This window comes from Balaenoptera acutorostrata, chromosome 1, assembly GCF_949987535.1.
Source record: "Balaenoptera acutorostrata chromosome 1, mBalAcu1.1, whole genome shotgun sequence".
Classification (NCBI taxonomy): domain Eukaryota; kingdom Metazoa; phylum Chordata; class Mammalia; order Artiodactyla; family Balaenopteridae; genus Balaenoptera; species Balaenoptera acutorostrata.
This window is the reverse complement of record NC_080064.1, coordinates 136,591,813-136,610,652: the sequence shown is the minus strand read 5'-3', so window position 1 is coordinate 136,610,652 and position 18,840 is coordinate 136,591,813. Positions and strand designations below refer to the sequence as shown.

The following is an 18,840-nucleotide window of genomic DNA, read 5'->3' as shown; positions in this document are numbered from 1 at the left end:
ATATGTATGGAAATATGTTAATATAAATGTTTCAGACATTACATGAAATTTCTAAAAATCTTGTATTTGTATGGAAATATGTATGGAAATATGTTAATATAAATGTTTCAGACATTACATGAAATTTCTAAAAATCTTATATTTGTATTTGTATGGAAATATGTATGGAAATATGTTAATATAAATGTTTCAGACATTACATGAAATTTCTAAAAATCTTATTTTTGTATTTGTATGGAAATATGTATGGAAATATGTTAATATAAATGTTTCAGACATTACAGGAAACGTCTAAAAATCTTATATGTTCTGGTATAATGTTATAAGTAATAATCCTAGTTATTACTTTAAAATGTATATCTCAGAAATAACTAATTTTCTTGTCAACTGCATTATTATGAACTTTCATCAAATCTTTAACCATGGTCATTTTTAAGTCTTTTGTCATTTACAGACAGTTCTGGGTGTACTCTGATGATTTTGCAAATATGTTCCTATAAAAGAGTTTCATCTTCAAGAAATTCATGGAAAAGACTCTGACAAGTACAGGTTTCTGGTAACTGACTGTACTGCTGAACTGAATGAATAAGCATTTTCAGAACTCTAATGAAAAACTGATGAACTCATAAAAGTGCTAACAAAAGATCAAGATGAAAAAAAAGAAATTAATTACATGGGACTGAGTGAACTGATGAGGATGAGTATAATTTTTGTGACTTTCTGTCTGAATTAAAAAAAAAAAAAAATCCCACAAGGACTCAGAGGAAAAGGAACAAGACAGGAGTTCCCACTCTCACTACTTGCATTCAATTTGGTATTGGAAGTTCTAGCCAGAGCAATTAGGCAAGAAAAAAATAAAAGGATCTAAATTAGAGAGAAAGTAGTATACTTGTACCTATTTGTAGATGACATGATTTTATATATAGAAAACTCTAAGGATTCCACTAAAAAATTGCTAATACTAACACATGAATACAGTAAAACTGCAGGATACAAAATCAATACACAGAAATCTGTTGTGTTTCTATGTACTAATAATAAACTATCAGAAAGAGAAATTAAGAAAACAATCCCATGTACAATTATATCAAAAAGAATAAAATACCCAGGAACGAATTTAATCAAGGAGGTGAAAGCCCTATATATGGAAAATTATGACACACTGATGAAAGAAAATGAAGAGGATACATATAAATGGAAAGATATTCTATGCTCATTGGTTGGAAGAATTAATATTGTTAAAATGTGCATATTTGTCCAACCAATCTACAGAATCAATACAATCCCTATCAAAATTCAATGGCACTTTTCACAGAAATAGAACAAACGATCCTAAAATTTGTATGGAAGCATAAAAGACCCCAAATAGCAAAAGCAATCTTGAGAAAAACAGAACAAAACTGGGGGCAAAATGCTCCCTAATTTCAAACAATATTACAAAGCTATAGTAATAAAAACAGTATGGTATTGGCATTAAAACAGAAACAAAGATCAGTGGAAAAGAATAGAGAGCCCAAAATAAACCCACACGTATACAATTAACTCATTTATGACAAAGTAGCCAAGAATATACAATGGGGACAAGACTGGCTTCAAAAAATGCTGTTGGGAAAACTGGATAGCCACTTGCAAAAGAATGAAACAGGACCACTATCTTATATCACACACAAAAATTAATACAAAATGGACGAAAGCTCTGAATGTAAGACCTGAAACCATAAAACTCCTAGAAGGAAACATAGGCTGTAAGCTCCTTAACATAGGTCTTGGCAAAGATGTTTTTAATCTGACACCAAAAGCAAAAGCAACAAGAACAAAAATAAGCAAGTGGGACTATATCAATAAAAAAAGCACATTCATTGCAGCATTACTTACAATAGCCAAGATATGGAAACAATATGTGTCCATCAATAGATGAATGGATTAAGAAATTTTGGTATATACAATGGAATACTACCCAGCAATGAAAAAGAATGAAATCTTGCCATTTGCAACCACATGGATAGACCTGGATAGCTAATATGCTAGGTGAAATAAGTCAGACAGAGAAAGAAAAAATATCATATGAGCTCTCTTATATGTGAAATCTGTAAATATATATAGGAAAAGAATAAAAACAAACAAAAAAACCAAAAGCTCATAGATACAGAGAACAGATTGGTGATTGCCAGAGGTGGGGACTGGAAGGGTGGGAGAAATGGGTAAACTGCTTTTGGTTTTGTGTTTTAGTTTAAAAAATGGAATTAAAAAATTTAAAATTTAAAATTAAACAAAAATCACATTTTAGATGAATATTTAGGAACACAGGAAGGTGTTTACAGCTTGTTTATTTTAAAAACTATGTAAATTCTAAAACAATATATATACTTTGATCTAAATTTTATAAAATAACAAATATGTGCTTATTTTCATAAATGCAGATTCATAGGAAAACGGTTTCTTAATCTTTATATTTAATACATTTTCTACAATAAGCAACCTCTCTGAGTCCATTTACTTATCTGTAAAATGGAACTAATGATAATGCCTCCTTCATTTGATGATCAAATGCATTAATATAGGTAAAGCCTAATTATAGTAAACACTCAAAAATGTAAGCTGTTATTAATTATGGTTATTTTTATCTTGTCTTCTGCTGAATCTCCAGTATCTAGAATGGAGCCTGACACACATTAGACACTCAATAAATATTTGTTGAATAAACTGCTTAATTAAGAATTATAAACTTCATGTAGGACATTGGTAAAATTAAAATCAGATATTTTGGTTGGAATAGATCATAAGGGACATTAAATAAGAGTTAACCAGTTTTGACTTACACTCTGGATGACAAATCAAGAGCCACTGAGGGTTTTAAGTAGCAAAAGATAAGACATGGCAGAAGGTAACCTACTCAGATTTGCTTGTTAGAAAATTGTAATGGTGATGCTAGAAAATTTTAAGTAATAATGATAATGTAAGGACAAAAGTAAGTTACCTAGTAAATAGTAAGTTGATTGTTTCCATTTCTATATGGCCTGGAGGTTATTTAAAGGAATTTTGCACTGTTTGGAAAAGCCTAGAAAGCAAAGGGCTTGGGCCACTGTGACCCCCAGAACTGCAAAGAAACAGGCCCAGCACTGCCATTGACCTGAAATCAAACACGGGCAGCAGGAGCCTCCTTCCTAAGGAAGTTTTCTTGATCAGGACAGCAAAATGCAACATTGCTTTAGGCATTCATTACCTACTGCCTGGGTGGTTAGCTACTTTCTTGCTAAAAAAGTAATCCACAAGGGCTAGAAAAAAAGCCACCTGGATAGCCAAGCTGGAGTTCCAGTGTGCCTTTCAGAGAGTGGCCAATGTATTTTGGGTCCTCATGCACATCTCCCGGGACAACCCTGCCTCATCCCAACTTCCCCAGACTCTCCCAGGCCTTAATCCAGACCCGAAAATGGCTAAGGGGAGCCAGCCCAGAAGCCAATTGAGAATCCAAAAGGTGGTTAATACTATTCTAGTTAATAGAGCAGACTGAGGAGTGTGATCCGCTAGATCAACCAGACTTAATAACTGTACGACCTTGAGCAACATTGAGCAATTTCTCTCATTTTCCTCATCCATGAAATAGAGATAATAATGATACCTAATTTATAGGGTCTGAGGGAGGATTAAATGAATTCACACATGTAAAATAATGAAAACAGTGCTTAGCACGCAATAAGCACTCAATATTATTATTCACTGTTAATAGTATCATTTTAATATATATAGGCCCTATCTCTCCAACTGTATCATAAACTTCTTGAGAGCAAGTAGTACTGTCATACACTAACTTTGTGCTCAATAAAGATCTGTTGAATAAATAAATTAGTGAGAGAATGGATTAAAAAACAAATTGAGCTAGGTACTTCCTGTTTCCAGGCCCCCTGTTGTCCTCTTTTTTAGACTGGCAAAATTAACGTTCTCTAGGAACAGTCTCTCCTCCCCCTTCCACTAGGAAAGATGTGAACAGATGGATACACAAAACAAAATTTCTAGGGGAACAATGAGAAAGAGACAATGCATACAAACCAGAAGAAGCAAATAAATAGAATAGATAATTTCTGAAAGTTTAGAAATAATCATAGTTAATTCAAGTTGCAACTACACCCAATTCTTCTGGGAGACTAGTTCCTGGTCAGTATTTATCAAGTATAGATATATTTGGTGGGCTGAGGAAGGGGAAGATGAGGTGGAAGATAAGGGTAACCACCCCTTCTAGTTATTTTCAAGTGAATTTCAAACACTGTAGCCATCTTCCAAATCAAGATTTAAAGATTACCACGTCTTCCTGTGCCTACTTCCAAATAGAAACATTTACTTAACAGTTTGTAAGACTAAATCTTTCCCTGTGTTTGTTCACTCATTCATTCATCCTCTTATCAAATATTTATTGGATGAGTTTTATTTGCTATCAATGCACTAGGTGCTATGGGTATAGCAATGAAAAAAGTACAGCCCCTGACCTCAATCAAGCAGCCCAGATGGGGAGCTAGCCTAGGAAAGAAATAGTGTGGCAGTAGGGCCATATCTGTGTAACATCAACCCCCAGCACAGTGCCTGGCACACAGTAGGAGCTCAAAGAATATCTGTTGAATGAATAAAAAGTAAGATGGGACTTGCAGTAAGTTGACCTAAGTGTCTTGATAAGGCTGAGCATAAGGTGTTAGGAGAATTCATTGGAGAACAAACCTATATCAGTGAGACCAAGGAAGGTTTTCTAGAAGAGATATCATATTAACTAAAAACCAGGGAGTAACTAGAAGTCAGTTCAGTGAATGTGGGTTTGGGGAGTAGTTTCTTGTTAGGAGAAAAAGTGCAAAGGGCTCAGGTCAGAAGCCAGAGGCTGGGGAAAGAGTGGTATATCTGTGTCACTGCTAGTAGTTTGGTGTTGCTAGAATGTAACTAAGAGTGTGTGTGTGTGTGTGTGTGTGGTTTTGAATGTGTGTGACTGTGTGTGAAGTGCAAATGTGTGTGCATGTTTAAGTATGTATGCGTGCATGTAGGTGCACGCACGTGTGCACACATGTATGGATGGGTGTGTGAGTGTGCATCCACCCTAGAGGGCAGTGGTGAGCCTGAGGACATAAGTAGGGTACCATATGGCATACTAAAGAAGTGGACATTTATCCTGAGCTCACATGGGGGTCAGTCAAGGGTTTTAGGCCAGAAAGTGACTTGAGCCGCTTGGTATTTGAGAAAGCTCAAAAAAAAAGTTCAGTCAATTAGCTGAAGAATGAATTGGCCTCTCAGGTGAGAGATGTCCAGGATTAGTGTAGTGGCTGTGGGGATGAATAGGACAGGTCCAAATGAGACTATAGAGGTAGAACAAACAAGACTTGGTGAGTGATTCCTGGTATTATATGTGATGTTGAGGGAGGTAGGGGTGAGGGGTATTGAAGTGGGACAAGAACCCCCAGGGTTCTGGCCTGTGTGGAAAGAGCGCTTTGCTGAGATCAAGGAAACAGGAGAAATGAGACTGAGGTAGAAGGGTTCAGTTGAGACATGTTGGGACCCTTCGCTCCTTGCTGCTTCTTCCATAAAAATTAGGGACAGCTTTGCACAGTGGATAAGAGCATGTACTCTAGGGACAGAGCCCTCAGGTTCAAATGTTGATGCAGCATGAGCAGCTGTGTGTCATTGGACAACATCCTATTCCTCTCTGTGCTCCAACTTCTCCATCCACTTCCTTGAGTTGTTCTGAGGAGCTCATGAGTTAACATTTTCAAAGTGACCACAGTCATATGTGGTTCAGAGTAAGAACTATGTAAGTATTTATCAAATAAAAATCCTTTCAATGATTTCTTGAGACAATTGGGCATGCTTTCCATTTCTGCTACGTCATCTTGCTTTATTACTAGATTACTAGATTATACTAGATTACTAGTGCTTTATTACAAGACCTTGAGACTTGGATCTCTCCTACCTTAAAAAAGTCTCTCTAAACCTGTGTCTGCTTCTGACTCCTATTCCTTCCCTTCATAGCCACTTTCTTTGCAGAGTGTGCTAGACCCTGCTCCAGGTCTTCACAGCCTCACACCTTATTCATACCTCCATTTGCTGGAATGTGGAGTCCTCTCCCAGCCCCCAACTCCAGAGTGAAACTGCTCTCTCTAAAGTCTCTGATGATTTTCTAACTGCTTCATCCAATGAGCCCACTTCAGGCCTGATGGCTTAGTGGGTGCTCCGATGCCATCTGACACTTGGATATCTCCATCCTTCTCTCTTTTCCCCAATTCTGCTGCCTCCCAGGCCTCCTTCAGTCTCTCTGGTTTCTGGCTCTCCTTCTCTAGCCTCGAGGAATTCTCAGGCTCATTGAGACAGGACTGGCCCTCCTAGGGGCCGAGCTGTAATGGTGTAGTTCCAGGTCAGCTCCCACTGGACAGTGAGCACCTTCCAGGTGCAGCCCCTGCCTTTACTCATTCTTGATTCCCCAACACGTGACGTAATGCCTGATACTTCACCTAATAGGAGCTCAATAAATGTTGGATGAAGGAATAAATGAATGCATAAATTAACAGATAGAAACCCAAAAAGGTATGTTTCTTTTCTAACCTGCCCAAACTGTACCGCGATTACTTGTATGAGAGTTAGCAAATGCTGAGTCACTGCTTGAATGATGATTCACTAACTGATTGATTAAGTTTTAAGCTCTGTGACTTCCCTCTCTGATCAGCAACTGGATTTCTAATCCAGAATTGAGCCACAAATACTGGTCTTGATATCCCAATTGGTTGCCATGGCAATGCTTCAACTTCAAAATGCTCTGAAATTTTGGGTTCCAGTGACCATATTGTAGATTTGGGCAGAACAACTTTTCTCCACGACTCACTTCTGACTCATAAAGAGAATTGGGATGTTTTTGTTTGCCCACTGGGCTTTATTTCCTGGATGTTCTCTTTTTAAAAAAATCCAAAGAGTAGGATTATTTTAAGGCAGGTAATGGAAATGAGAAGGAGGGGATGCTGTTATTTTCTGGACACAAACTTAACATAGAGATATGCTTTCTAGAAGGTGCTAGGGTCATGGGGTGTATGATGTGAGCAGGAAGGGATCTGATGAGCCCCTAGAGTAACCTAATCCCATGTACTGGAGCACAGAAGCATGGAATTTATGCACTTGTTTATGGCAGCAGACACTGAAGCTAAGGGATGTTCAGGGTATTCAGGCTCAAAATCCAAATGAACGTGCTGCCTTCCTCTCCTGTTTATTCTGCCTCCTCAAGGCATGGGCTAGGATGGGAACAAGGAGCAGGCCTACTGGAGCACACATCCTGAATGACTCAGGTGGGCAGCCAGCCCCAGAGGAACAGCAAAGTAGAGCACGAAGGAGGGAGCAGAAGGTGAGGAAGGGCAAAGCATTGCCAGTGATGGGCAAAGGGGTGAATTTATTTGGGCCGCCAAAGGTGATTCCTACTTTCCAGCTGCACCCCTATTACTCCTGAATATTTCCAACCTGCCAACCTGTGCTCCACCCAAGAACTACACCGAGAGTGCCCGTAGGTTTCCATCATCCCTGAGGACTGAGGGAACACACAGCCAATGGAGAATGAGGAGATAGCGGCCAATGGTGGCACATGGATCAGCCGAGACCCCTCCCCACTGCACTGTCTCCCTGAGGTTGTGGACACAAAGAAGGGAGACAGTCACTGAAGGCGGGGATGAGGACAGGAAGAGCAGTAACCGGTGTCAGGCACTGAAGCTGCACCGTGATAAGGAGGGTGATCACACAGGCACACGCGGAGGAAACACTTCTGTGCCACCACCTGGAAGTGAGTCTCCTTCCCCAACCTGCACCCCAAGACACCTGGATGACTCCAGAATCCCAGGTCTCCTCCTTGTGAGTCAGGCACCAGGTCCTGAACAGAGTGGGCCACAGGGAGATGGCAATGCTTAAGCACCCAGAGCTGGAATCCAGGGAAAAGTTCAGGACATTATAGGGGAGCTATATGGCCTTTATTTTCCCTTCTCCCCTCTGTTTCTCTTCTTCTCTTCTTCCTGAAGGAGCTGATGCATCAGAATCCGATGCACTGTGACTTTTGAGGGCCTGAGTGTTCCCCATGTGCATGTCATTTGGGGCTTATGCAGGTGGAAAGTCATAGAAAGTAATGCAGTTCAGGCCAAAGGAGAACTCCCGCCATACAGAGTCAGGTTCAGGGAAGAATGGGCCATCTTAGGATGCCCTTGAGTAGCTGGAGGACGGAGCTTGATGATAGCTCCCATCTCAACCAGTAAGGCCTCCCTCTGATTGCAGAGGCCTCAGCACAGAGGTCCATGTGTCTACTCATTGTACAAGACAACATCACATTTCTCAAAGACTACCCAGGTGCTACCAGATGTAAGCAATGGCCAAGCCCTAGTCTTCAATGAGGCCACAGAAGTCTTTTTAATTTTAGTGGGTCAAAATATAAAAGCAAACGCTCATGCATTCCTGGGAATTGCAAAATTGTGCAGCTATTTTGGAGAATGGTCTGGCAGTGCCTCAAAATGTTCAACATAGTTACCATATGCAATTTCACTCCTAGATGCCTACTCAGCAGAAATAAAAACATAAATCCCCTTGTGTATAGTATTCATAGCAGCACTATTCATATAGCCAAAAAGTGGAAGCCACCAAAATGTCCATCAACTGGAGAATAGATTTTTTTTAAAAAGTGACATATCTAAGGAATACTACTCAGCAATGAAAAGGAATGAAGCTCTGCTGCATGCAAAAACATGATGAACCTCAAGTGAAAGAAACCAGGTTCAAAAGACCACATATTATATGAAATGTCCAGGGTAGCCAAATCTATAGAGACAGAAAATAGATTAGTGGTTGTCTCTGGTTATTGTGGATATGGGAAGGAGGAGAGGGAAATGGAGAGTGACTACTAATGGGTAAGGTGTTTCTTTTGGGCAGAATGAAAATGTTCTAAAATTAGATTGTGGTAACAGTTGCACAACTCTGTAAATATTCTGAAAAACATTAATTGTACAGTTTACACAGGTGAACTTTATGGTATAAAAGTTTTATCTCAATATGCCATTTATAAAAAAAGAAAATATAGTTGACCCTTGAACAACACAAGGGTTGGGGCACCAACCCTCCATGCAGTCAAAAATCCATGTATAGGGCTTCCCTGGTGGCGCAGTGGTTGAGAATCTGCCTGCCATGCAGGGGACACGGGTTCGAGCCCTGGTCTGGGAGGATCCCACATGCCGCGGAGCAACTAGGCCCGTGAGCCACAACTACTGAGCCTGCGCGTCTGGAGCCTGTGCTCCGCAAGGAGAGGCCGCGACAGTGAGAGGCCCGCGCACCGCGATGAAGAGTGGCCCCCGCTTGCCGCAACTAGAGAAAGCCCTCGCACAGAAACGAGGACCCAACACAGCCAAAAATAAATAATAAATAAATTTTTTTTAAAATCCATGTATAACTTATAGTAAGTCCTCCGTATTCCCAGTTCCTCCATATCCGGGTTCCACATCCTCAGATTCAGCCAACCACGGACCAGGTAGTACTGTAGTATTTACTATTGGAAAAAACTCCACATATAAGTAGACCTGCACAGTTCAAACTCATGTTGTTCAACGATCAACTGTAAATAAATAGAAACTCCATCTGGAATGCTCATACAAAAACCATCCGGACTTGTTTTTTGCAGAAAATTTCTGGGAAGTTTTGTTTTTACTTGAATAAAAGGTGTTTCCCTACCATTGATACTGTCAGTCTCTCTGTAGGTATTATCCTGGATAGTGTAGGACTAGGAAGCGAAGAAAAAGAGGACTATGGAAGAAGCATGGCATGCAGGAAGAGTCCTGAATACCAGGTGCTGGCAAACTATGGCCCACAGGCAAAATTGGGACTGCCACCTGTCTTTGAAAATAAAGTTTTACTAAAACACAGCCATGCTCATTCATTTACATATTGTCTATGGCTGCTTGCATGCTCTAATGACAGAATAGCTGTAACAGAGACTATGTGGTCTGCAAAGCCTAAACTTTTTACTACTGTGCCTTTACAGAGAAAGTCTGCCTACCCTGCTCTAGATTCATGAGTCTACTTAAATCTTAAGTCTTGCTACTTAAATCACGGTGTACACACTAGCAGCAGCAGCACCTAGGAGCCTGTTAGAAATGCTCCCCCAGACCTACTGAAACAGAATCTGCGTTTGTGTTAGTTAGCCGTGTTAGTGCAAGAAGCAGATGCCAAGATGGGGTTCAACATACCAGGATTTTGTTAGGAGAGACAACTAGGAGAGAAAACAGGCAGTGGGCCTGAAAAGACTGGGAGGGCCATCAGTTCATGGTACAGGTCTGACCTGAAGGAAGGAAAGAGAGAAGATGGAGTGGAAGCATTGTAAACTGCTATACAGTCTAAAGAATGAGCTGCAAGGTCATCACGAGTCCTCAAGGCAGAGACAACTATCAGAGGAGATCTGAATCTCTCAGGAACTGGTTTTCCTTACCCCTGCCACACCAAGGCATGTGGCCTCAGTGCAAATGCAGTGACAAGTTCAGAGCACAGCACCTCTGTCCTAGGGCAAGGAAATGCCCCGTAGTTGGCATTCTCATTGCATCCGCTGCAAGGTGTATTCCCATAGCAGCAAGGACATTTTGAGAAAAATACCAGGTGATCTCTATGCACATTTAAGTTTGAGAAGTAATGCTCTAGAGCAGGATTTGGCAAACTCTACAAAGGGCCTCACAGTAAATATTTTAGGCTTTGCAGGCCATACATTCTCCGTTGCAACTACTCAACTCTGCCATTCAACATGGGAGCAGCCACAGAGAACACACAATCAAATGGGGGTGGCTGGGTTCTAATAAAACTTTATTTACAAAAACAGGCTTCAGCTTTGGACCTGATGTGGCCCAGAGGCCAGAGTACACCAACATCTGCTCTAGAGTTTTGGGGTTTAAACTTTTTAGAAGCAACTAAACTCTTTTTTCATATGAAACAGATAAGACAGGGGCTACTCCTCTTGATGGTGGGCAGGGAGCCCCATGCCCAACAGTTCCCCTCAAAAGCTCCTGAGACGCCTCTGCAGGCAGCAAAAGTAGAATTTGAAAGCCACTGCCCTGGTTCCCCACAAAGAGCCTCCAGTTACAGAAAGTAACTTCTTTCACCCTTTTCTCATTCCTAGTGGGCATCAGCAACCTAAATTTCTACTTTATCTGTTCTACAAACATAACTGAGGGTCTAACACTGTGCTAGATATTTTGGGATGACAAAAGTGAAACAGACATGCCCTTGTTTCCTGGGCAACTTTCACTAAATAAAAATGAGACATGTATAGAACCTCTGAGGCAGGAAGCAATGTGCACCCCAGGAAACCACTGTTAAAGGGCTGTGCAAGCGGGGAAATGGAGGAGATCACCTTCACACAGGGAATCATGAAGACTCCGTGGACGAGGGGCAGTGAGCTGTGAAAGGAGGGGCAGAGTGACAATCTGTTGTACTTCTAAAACCAGACCTGGCCTCTCTTCTGGAGGGCCATATCGTCACAGAATAAAAACTCTTCTATACACAGATGCTAACTTACAACCATCAGGACATATGGCTTGCCCATCATAGTGGGCAAACCCACCCCCAGAGACCAACGACCTCACATCCAAGGTTCTTCCATGCCAAGGGCGGGGTTATATGACCTCACTACATATCTGGGTCGAGATCAAGGAGCAGAGCTAACTGTGGAATAAAACAGGAAATTCCTCAGGGCCCCATGAAAGCAAACACTCTGACCTTGACCATCACTGCAATATAGGAAGAGGCAGCTGAGGGCTGTAGAAACCTCATCTTCCAAGGAGCCCTGGGAGAGGTATAGACGTGGCTCTTCATCTGTTACTGAATCCTTCTGGATAAAGAGCGAGATAGCACACATGGCCTTCCTTTTAAATTCTCTTTATATCTATGTGGATAATTTTGTGTGTGAATCTATGAAGCTCCACACCCCACATCAACAAAACTCCTCACCCTGAGGACACCACTCCCTTACTGGGAGAAGGGGTTGTTACACCGTCCTGTGAAATCTCATTTCTCAGGTGTCATTCAAAACAAAAAAGCTATCAATATGCCTTAAACAAGGTCAGCAGATGCTAGCTACCAGGAAATCCAGAGAGCTCTTAAAGTTATGTGAACTACATGACACGGACATATTTCTGGAAAGTGAGCATAGCTTCCATCATATTCTCAGAAGAGTGTATGACCCCAGAAAAAGCCTTGGACCATTGTCCAATGTATTAAATAGTATTGCCCACGCTAAAAAAAAAAATGATTTTTTAAAAAAACAGAGTCTTTTCAAGCCACTGATTCTACAGCGTTCTCAATCATCTTGAGACCATCTTGCAAAAAAACCCTATTTACCGTCATTCCTATTTTACAGATTAGCAAACTAAACTCCTAAGAAATTAATAACCTAATTGAGGAAGGATTGCAGGTTGGCCGGTTAACACCAAAGATGCATTGGTTAACACACTGCTTTTAGCAATGATCACCTCCAGCTGTTAATACCACTTCGTAAATAAATTCCACGGTCAAGCCTGTGTTGGGCACTTTACATACATGATTCAAGTAAACATTGTAACAACTCTGCAAGACATTATCTCATTTCTAAATCTAAGGACACCAAAGCTCAGAAAAGTTTAATGGATTGCCACAGGTCGCAGCACTGATTAAGTGTCAGATGGGGTCTGATTCCAGGTCTGTCTGACTCCCAAATGCTGCCCTGGCATCTCCTCTGAAACTTGGACCCTCAGAAAAGGAAAACTCATCTTGAAGTCAGGGACAGTTTCTTAGACATCTTTGTATTCCCCACAGAGCCTTGCCCTGCTTTGCATGGCAAGGCACTCAATCAATATTTGTTGAGTGAAGAAACGTGGGCTCGGGCTCCAGTTCTACCATGGACTTAACTGACTCAGTCTCCTGCCTCTTGGAGCTGCAGGTGGTTACTCAGCTGGGCAACTTCAGGGAACATTTGAAATCAATTATGGGTGAGGGGGAACCTATTAAAAGGTCCTCTTCTGTGTATGTTGGGCTTGAAGGAGAGGAAAGGAAGTTGAGAAGGAGAGAAACAGGATGGTTTCAGGGTTGGGTGCTGGAGCTTAAAGATTTCACACGAGGATGGAACAGAATTTGGCTTAAGTCCACTGCTGAGTTCCAACAGCCTATCCAAATGGGATCCTGACCTCAGGCTACTCCTTGGTGGCCACAAATCCCTGAATTGCCAGGCCCCTGAGTGGTTACTTTTATGGAGGCCCCTATACCAGAGCAGCCACACACAGTCTTTTCCTGGGCCCTCTCGCCCCACGTCAGAACTACAGGAGACTGGCAACTTCAGAAGGTCTAACTTGCAGGGGGCCCAGCACCGTCACTCCCCCTCCAGGGACCAGAATCTTAGCAGTGAAAGCCTGTGAGGCCTGCACTGTCCTTGGCTCTAAATGAAAGTATTCCAACAATCCATCCAGAATCCAACTTCCTATTTTGGAAGCACGTGGGAGTTAGGGGTGGGGGGGGCGGGGAGGGAGGTAACTCTAGTTGATTTTGTTTTCTTTACCAGATGCTACAAGTGCCAGTTAGTCACAACCCAAAGAATGCCACTTTAGCCCTTTCACATAGGCCCTGCAAAAAGACTTGTATGAAGCTGACCCTAAGGGATACCCACCGACAATGCTCTGGGAGGGGATGATTAAATACCTCCCGGAGGCCGGGGGAAAGGACAGCCCTCCGAGAAACCAGACACATTCCCCACTGCGTGGCTTCCAAGGCGCCGCCTACTCTCCTGTTCACGAAGCAACGCTGCCACCTAGTGCCCTGTGTGGGAAGTATTCCCTGAGGCCTCCCATCTCAGGGGGGGTTCCTCTACAAGGGCAAGGGCTGGTACAGCTGAATCACTTAATATATCTGCCGAGGAGAAAATGCCCCAAGTTTGGTAGATGGAGAACCGGGAAACTGGGTCTATGTTAAGTAGGTAGAATCTGAGGTTTGAGAGCCGTTGGAGAAGAGTATGGGAGCCAAGTTTTGCAGCATCTTGGGTTATCCTCAGTGGAGAAGCAGAACTTCCATGGTTGAATTGTATTTAGCTCGCAGGAACACAATTCAATTGTGGTCATTCTGCACAGCTGAAAGCCAACCAGCCCAGGAACAGGCAGTGACCAAATAAAAGGGCCAGTGCTAGGGTCGGAGAGGGAATTTGGGCTGATCTGTTGGTAGGAGTGAGTAAATTAGCGAATCGGAGACCTTTATTCCAGGGGTAGGCGGGGGGGACTAGCCTTGGCTCTTCATGGTTCTCAGCCCTGGGGCCCCCAGGGGAAGTGTACGGAGCTCACAATGAGTAGACAAGGATGCCTATGTCCTTGGGAACCCGGTTGCTAGAATCCTAAAGAATGAAAGCCTTGTTCCCAGGCCCCATCTCTCCCAGGCTTTTACCCTAAATCTTTCCTGAATATTTTCTGATGTGCACAAATCTGAACAGATATACAGGATGGCAGGTGGAGAGGAGATAGACCTGGGTATTCCCTGCCCTCCACCTTCCTGGTGTGGACCTATAGGGGAAATACCAGCACACCTCCAGGAACACTGATTTGAAGAGAAAGAAACCTCCGAAGCTAGACTGTCTGCGAAAGATTTCCTGCCTAATTTTACATGCTTAGGGAGGTTATGAGGATTCACATGGGCACTCTGGAGAAGGATCTGAGTGTGTGCTGTGGCAGGGTGGCGGGGGTGGAGGTGGGCACGGGAGGGAGATGTACGGGCTTGGTGGGGGGGCAAGGGAGGAGGTTCATCAAGGAAGGCTGTAATTGGAATCAAATCCTGACCCTGTTCTCCCCACTGCAGAGCATGAGACAGAAGGACATGAAAGGGATGGGAAGAGGGGTCAGGTACCCACTGTCCAGAATCTGTTCCCTCAGGTTTGGATTTTAACAACTCAAAGCACTGGTCTCTTAGAGCCTCCCTCCTATATTCCTGCTGGATCCTTCTCTGATTCTTCAGAGCCAGGGAACTGATCCCAGGTCCCTATGCCGCTACTGCCAGAGGAGGGGTAAGCAGAGTGGTAGGCCCCGGTCTAGACTGCAAGCACACAGTTTCCCTGGCAGATGGGTACTAGGAAGTGAGATTAGGCAGCAAGAAGATGTCATCTGGGAAAAACTGTGAAGCTGCCAACTCTGATCAGATAATCATCTCATTATTTCTTCCATTTGGCCACAGAATAAGGATTTCCTTCTACTCTTTCTCTGCCCCCACCTATCTCACAGCCCAGCCCCTTCTCTATCCCCTCCCTTCACCCTCTCCCACCCCAAAATAAAATCACGCAAAACCACAAGACTCTAGAGCACTCAGTGTCTGGGAATCCCAGCTTCCAAAAGAGAAATCACAGCCAAAGAGGGGGAGACAGCGTGTCCGGAAGGGATGTTCCAGCAACACCCCATTGCAAGAGGCTCCCTCCTTCCAGATTTCTTTCTCTAGTCTGAAACTTATTTGCAGGCATCCAGTAACCTGAGAAGTTTTTAATACGGGGAGCTGTCAAGCCTTTGAGGGGTTCTGGAGTTCCATTCCCAGTCTGCCTCTGGCATACCTCTCGTTCCTTCTGTTACCCCATCGATGTCATAGGACTGGCAAACATCAAACGGTGTTGTGGACAATCCGGATTAATAAGATTTAAATGGCTCTACTCGGTGCCTAGCCTTGTGTGAGGTTCTGTCACGGGGGGTTCCAGAGGGATAATGAGAAACTGAATGATGAAGTATCACTTCTAACCCCCAACCACCCCTTGCCTGAAACCAATCCCCCCACCCCCGAAGTAAGGCAAAGGAGACATTCCTAACCCCACTCTTCTCTTTGTCTTTCTGGGTGACTTCCCATGAAAGCCAAGATCTGGGTATAGAGTAAAATAAATGTGGGTAGTGTTCCCAAACACTGCCCCTGATTAAAACCACAGAGTCATACAAGGTGCATTTTAGGTCCCTTTTACAACGGCCAGGGCTAGAAACCAGGGTCCTGGCTTGTGAGTGCCCACATTTTCCAGTCGACCTTTCTATTCCTAGGCTGGACTCACTCGTGATTTTTAGGACAAAGCAAAGGGGACTCAAGGACCTGGACAAGGTAGTAGCTTTCTGCTACATTCCAGGGCTGCTCAAAGAAAAGGAAACCAACCAGGACCCATTGGCTGTGCACCTGGCAGCCTTGCTCTCTCGCTGCCTAGCCCAGCCCAGGCTTGACTCACTGCCCAGGTCTTTACACTTTCATGTAGTTTCAAAGTTGCCTGGGTATCTCATACAGGACTATGAGAAATGGAGTGTGACACCTCTTCCCCACTGACAAAGAACCAGAGATCTTCCCCTTTGAAGAGGGATAAGAGAGTGAGCTGGAGGTCTCCTAAGTGCCAGCACAATGTATAGAACCACATGAGATCAATACAAGGGACGAATGCTCTTGTGGTTACAGAGTCATTAAGGTAGATGATGTCTGGAATCCTGCTGTGCAGATGAATAAAGGCCCTTCCCCCTCTCTGCTCAGCCAGCCCTCCCTGGCCCTCCTGCTCTGTCCCTTTCCCCTCCTTGCCCCCAAAGTCTAACCTCGTCAAAAAAGGAAGCCAACCCTACCCCCGCGGACTACGGAAAGCCCAGGAGTGGGTTATTACCTGCAATGATGGCTGGGCTGTTCTGTCCTCCCTCCGGTTTCACCCAGGCTTCCACTGTGAACGCCTCCCGGGGAATGTCAGCCAGCACTTCTGGACGTAGCAGCAGCTGCTCCCGCCTCCCAGAGAAGTACAAGACAGGCAATCCTCCTTGGGGGCTAAAGGTCTCTGCTTCCCAGTCGGGGTCCCCTCCACCATTCTGGATGCTGCCCTCCGAAGAGCTGGTTCTGACCCCGTGCATAAGGGGATGCTTAGACCAAGGTTGGAAGTGCCGGGGAGCAACATTGGGGTCCCCCTGCACACCTCCTGCCTGCCCCTTCGCCACCTGGCGACGACGCCTGGTCTTGGTCCGGCCCTTCCTTTGGGTCTCTGGTCCGGGTTCCTTCTGGCGTGGGAAGGTGGTGATCTTGGTGGCAGCCAAGGCTCCGTGTTCTTGAGTCCCAGCCTCACGTAGAGGCTCCTTGGAACCTTGATCGCCAAGATAAGTGTCATCATCTCCCAGTAGCTCCGACTGCCCAGTAGGACCATCCCCTACCCACAGGGCAGCTGGCCGCTCAGCCTCACTTGTCACTCCTGCACTTCCAGTCAGGTGTGGGGGAACAGAGCTCACAGCCATTCCCTCGGCGTCTGGCTTACTGCGCCCTGCATGGTACGTTCCTTGACCCGCCGCAGGGTAGGGCCTCGGGTAGTTCCCAGGTCTGCTGGGGTAGACCCCAAAGAGGTGACGCCGAGGAGCAGCTCTGCGTCTTCTAACCTCGGCCCCCAGCCAACAGCGTTCTCCTTCCAACAGCACCTGACTCAGGTGTCCTCTTTGAGCCAAGGATCTCTTGCGTGTCCAGCCCAGCTCACAGCTGACGGTACTGAGCGCCCACCCAGCCAGAATCACCAGGCTTATGCTCAGAATCTTTAAGCACATCATACCTCCGCTGGCTCTTTATACAGAACCAGAAGTCAACTTCTGGGTACCACACCAGGGTGATGGAGAGAAGAGAAAGAGACAGCTAGCAGTGGATTCACAGTCACCGGGCAAACTGTTCTGTTCACGGACCAAACTTTTTCAAGCAGCCCCAAAAGAGAACCTCTTCTGGCTACCTGCACTGGGTGCTGGGCCAGGGTGGCCTCTGTACCTCACCCACTGTATGTGTTTCCCTCACCCTTCTCCCTTGACCTCTCTCTCTCCTTGCTCTAGTTCAGTCCTTGCAGAATGAAGTTCGTTTCTCTGGGTTCCTATGAATTTCTTCCAGAGAGCTCAGGTTTCTTTCTTTTTCTTTTTTTCTTTCTTCAATAGCCCCTCCCCTCGCTGATACTAGAAGAGGGACACCTGAGCATAAGCCAAATCCTCTCAAATACACACTCACTCACAAACATACCACTCACTACCTGAAGTCATTACAAAGAATCTTAGCTTCTAATTTTCTTTACTCTCTCCTTCTTCCTTCCCTAGGAGTTACCTTCTCTTTGTAGTCTTTAACCTCAAATACATCCACCTTCCAATAAACTGCTAGGAACACTGGTATACAGACACACAGAATTTGATGCTTATTATCTAAAAAGCCAAAAAGAATCTGGGGGCACAAAAATCCCAGCTGGTACTTAACCTTCACTCTCCAGATGTCCTCCTCAGCCAGCTCTCCATCCAGCCTCCAGTCTGCCTGTGCAGGTCAGAATGTTTCCCTCAGCTCCGTGCTTGGGGTTGGTGAGTGTTAAAGGTTTTTTTTGTTTGTTTGTTTGTTTTATCCCCTTCTAACTTGTTGCTGTGTTGTAAGTCTCCGTAAAGTTCTCCTTTGGGGTGCCAGTCTGGTGTCCTAGTAACCTTATGAGTCTGAGAGCCCTTGACTTCACCTTCTGTGAGTCTTGTGGGTCCCTGGGAAGATGGAAAAGAGAGCGAGAAGAAGAGCATAGCCTTCAGGGGACCTGTTCTCTCCGGTCCCTCCTGCTCCCCTTCTCTCCCTTTCTCTCTGCCTGTAATTATCTTCTTGTTTGTTTCATTTAAAGACAATGATGATGTCAAAGCTAATAAGTTCGGTGCATCTCTCCACCTACTCTCTGTCCCCTCCTCCCTCCTGAAAACCTCCCCACCTCACTGAGGCACAGGGGACAGACGCCACTCTTGGTTTCCCCAGTAAACATTTCTTGCTTTCTCTTCCAGCAGCTGCAGCCTACACAATCAATAGCCAACAATCAATACTGTTTTGGAGCACTCTTTTCTG

At 44.2% G+C, this 18,840-nt stretch overlaps 1 protein-coding gene across 1 annotated transcript in view; it reads right to left on the bottom strand.

Moving 5' to 3' along the window:
• PAPPA2 (pappalysin 2) overlaps positions 1-18,079 on the bottom strand; it is a 320,327-nt gene extending 302,248 nt beyond the window's left edge. Inside the window, exon 1 of the mRNA XM_007165366.2 lies at positions 16,634-18,079. Within this exon, the coding sequence (XP_007165428.1) occupies positions 16,634-17,549 (916 nt within the window). The 5' untranslated portion in view covers positions 17,550-18,079. The remainder of the gene's footprint in view (positions 1-16,633) is intronic.
• Positions 18,080-18,840: the final 761 nt, after the last annotated feature.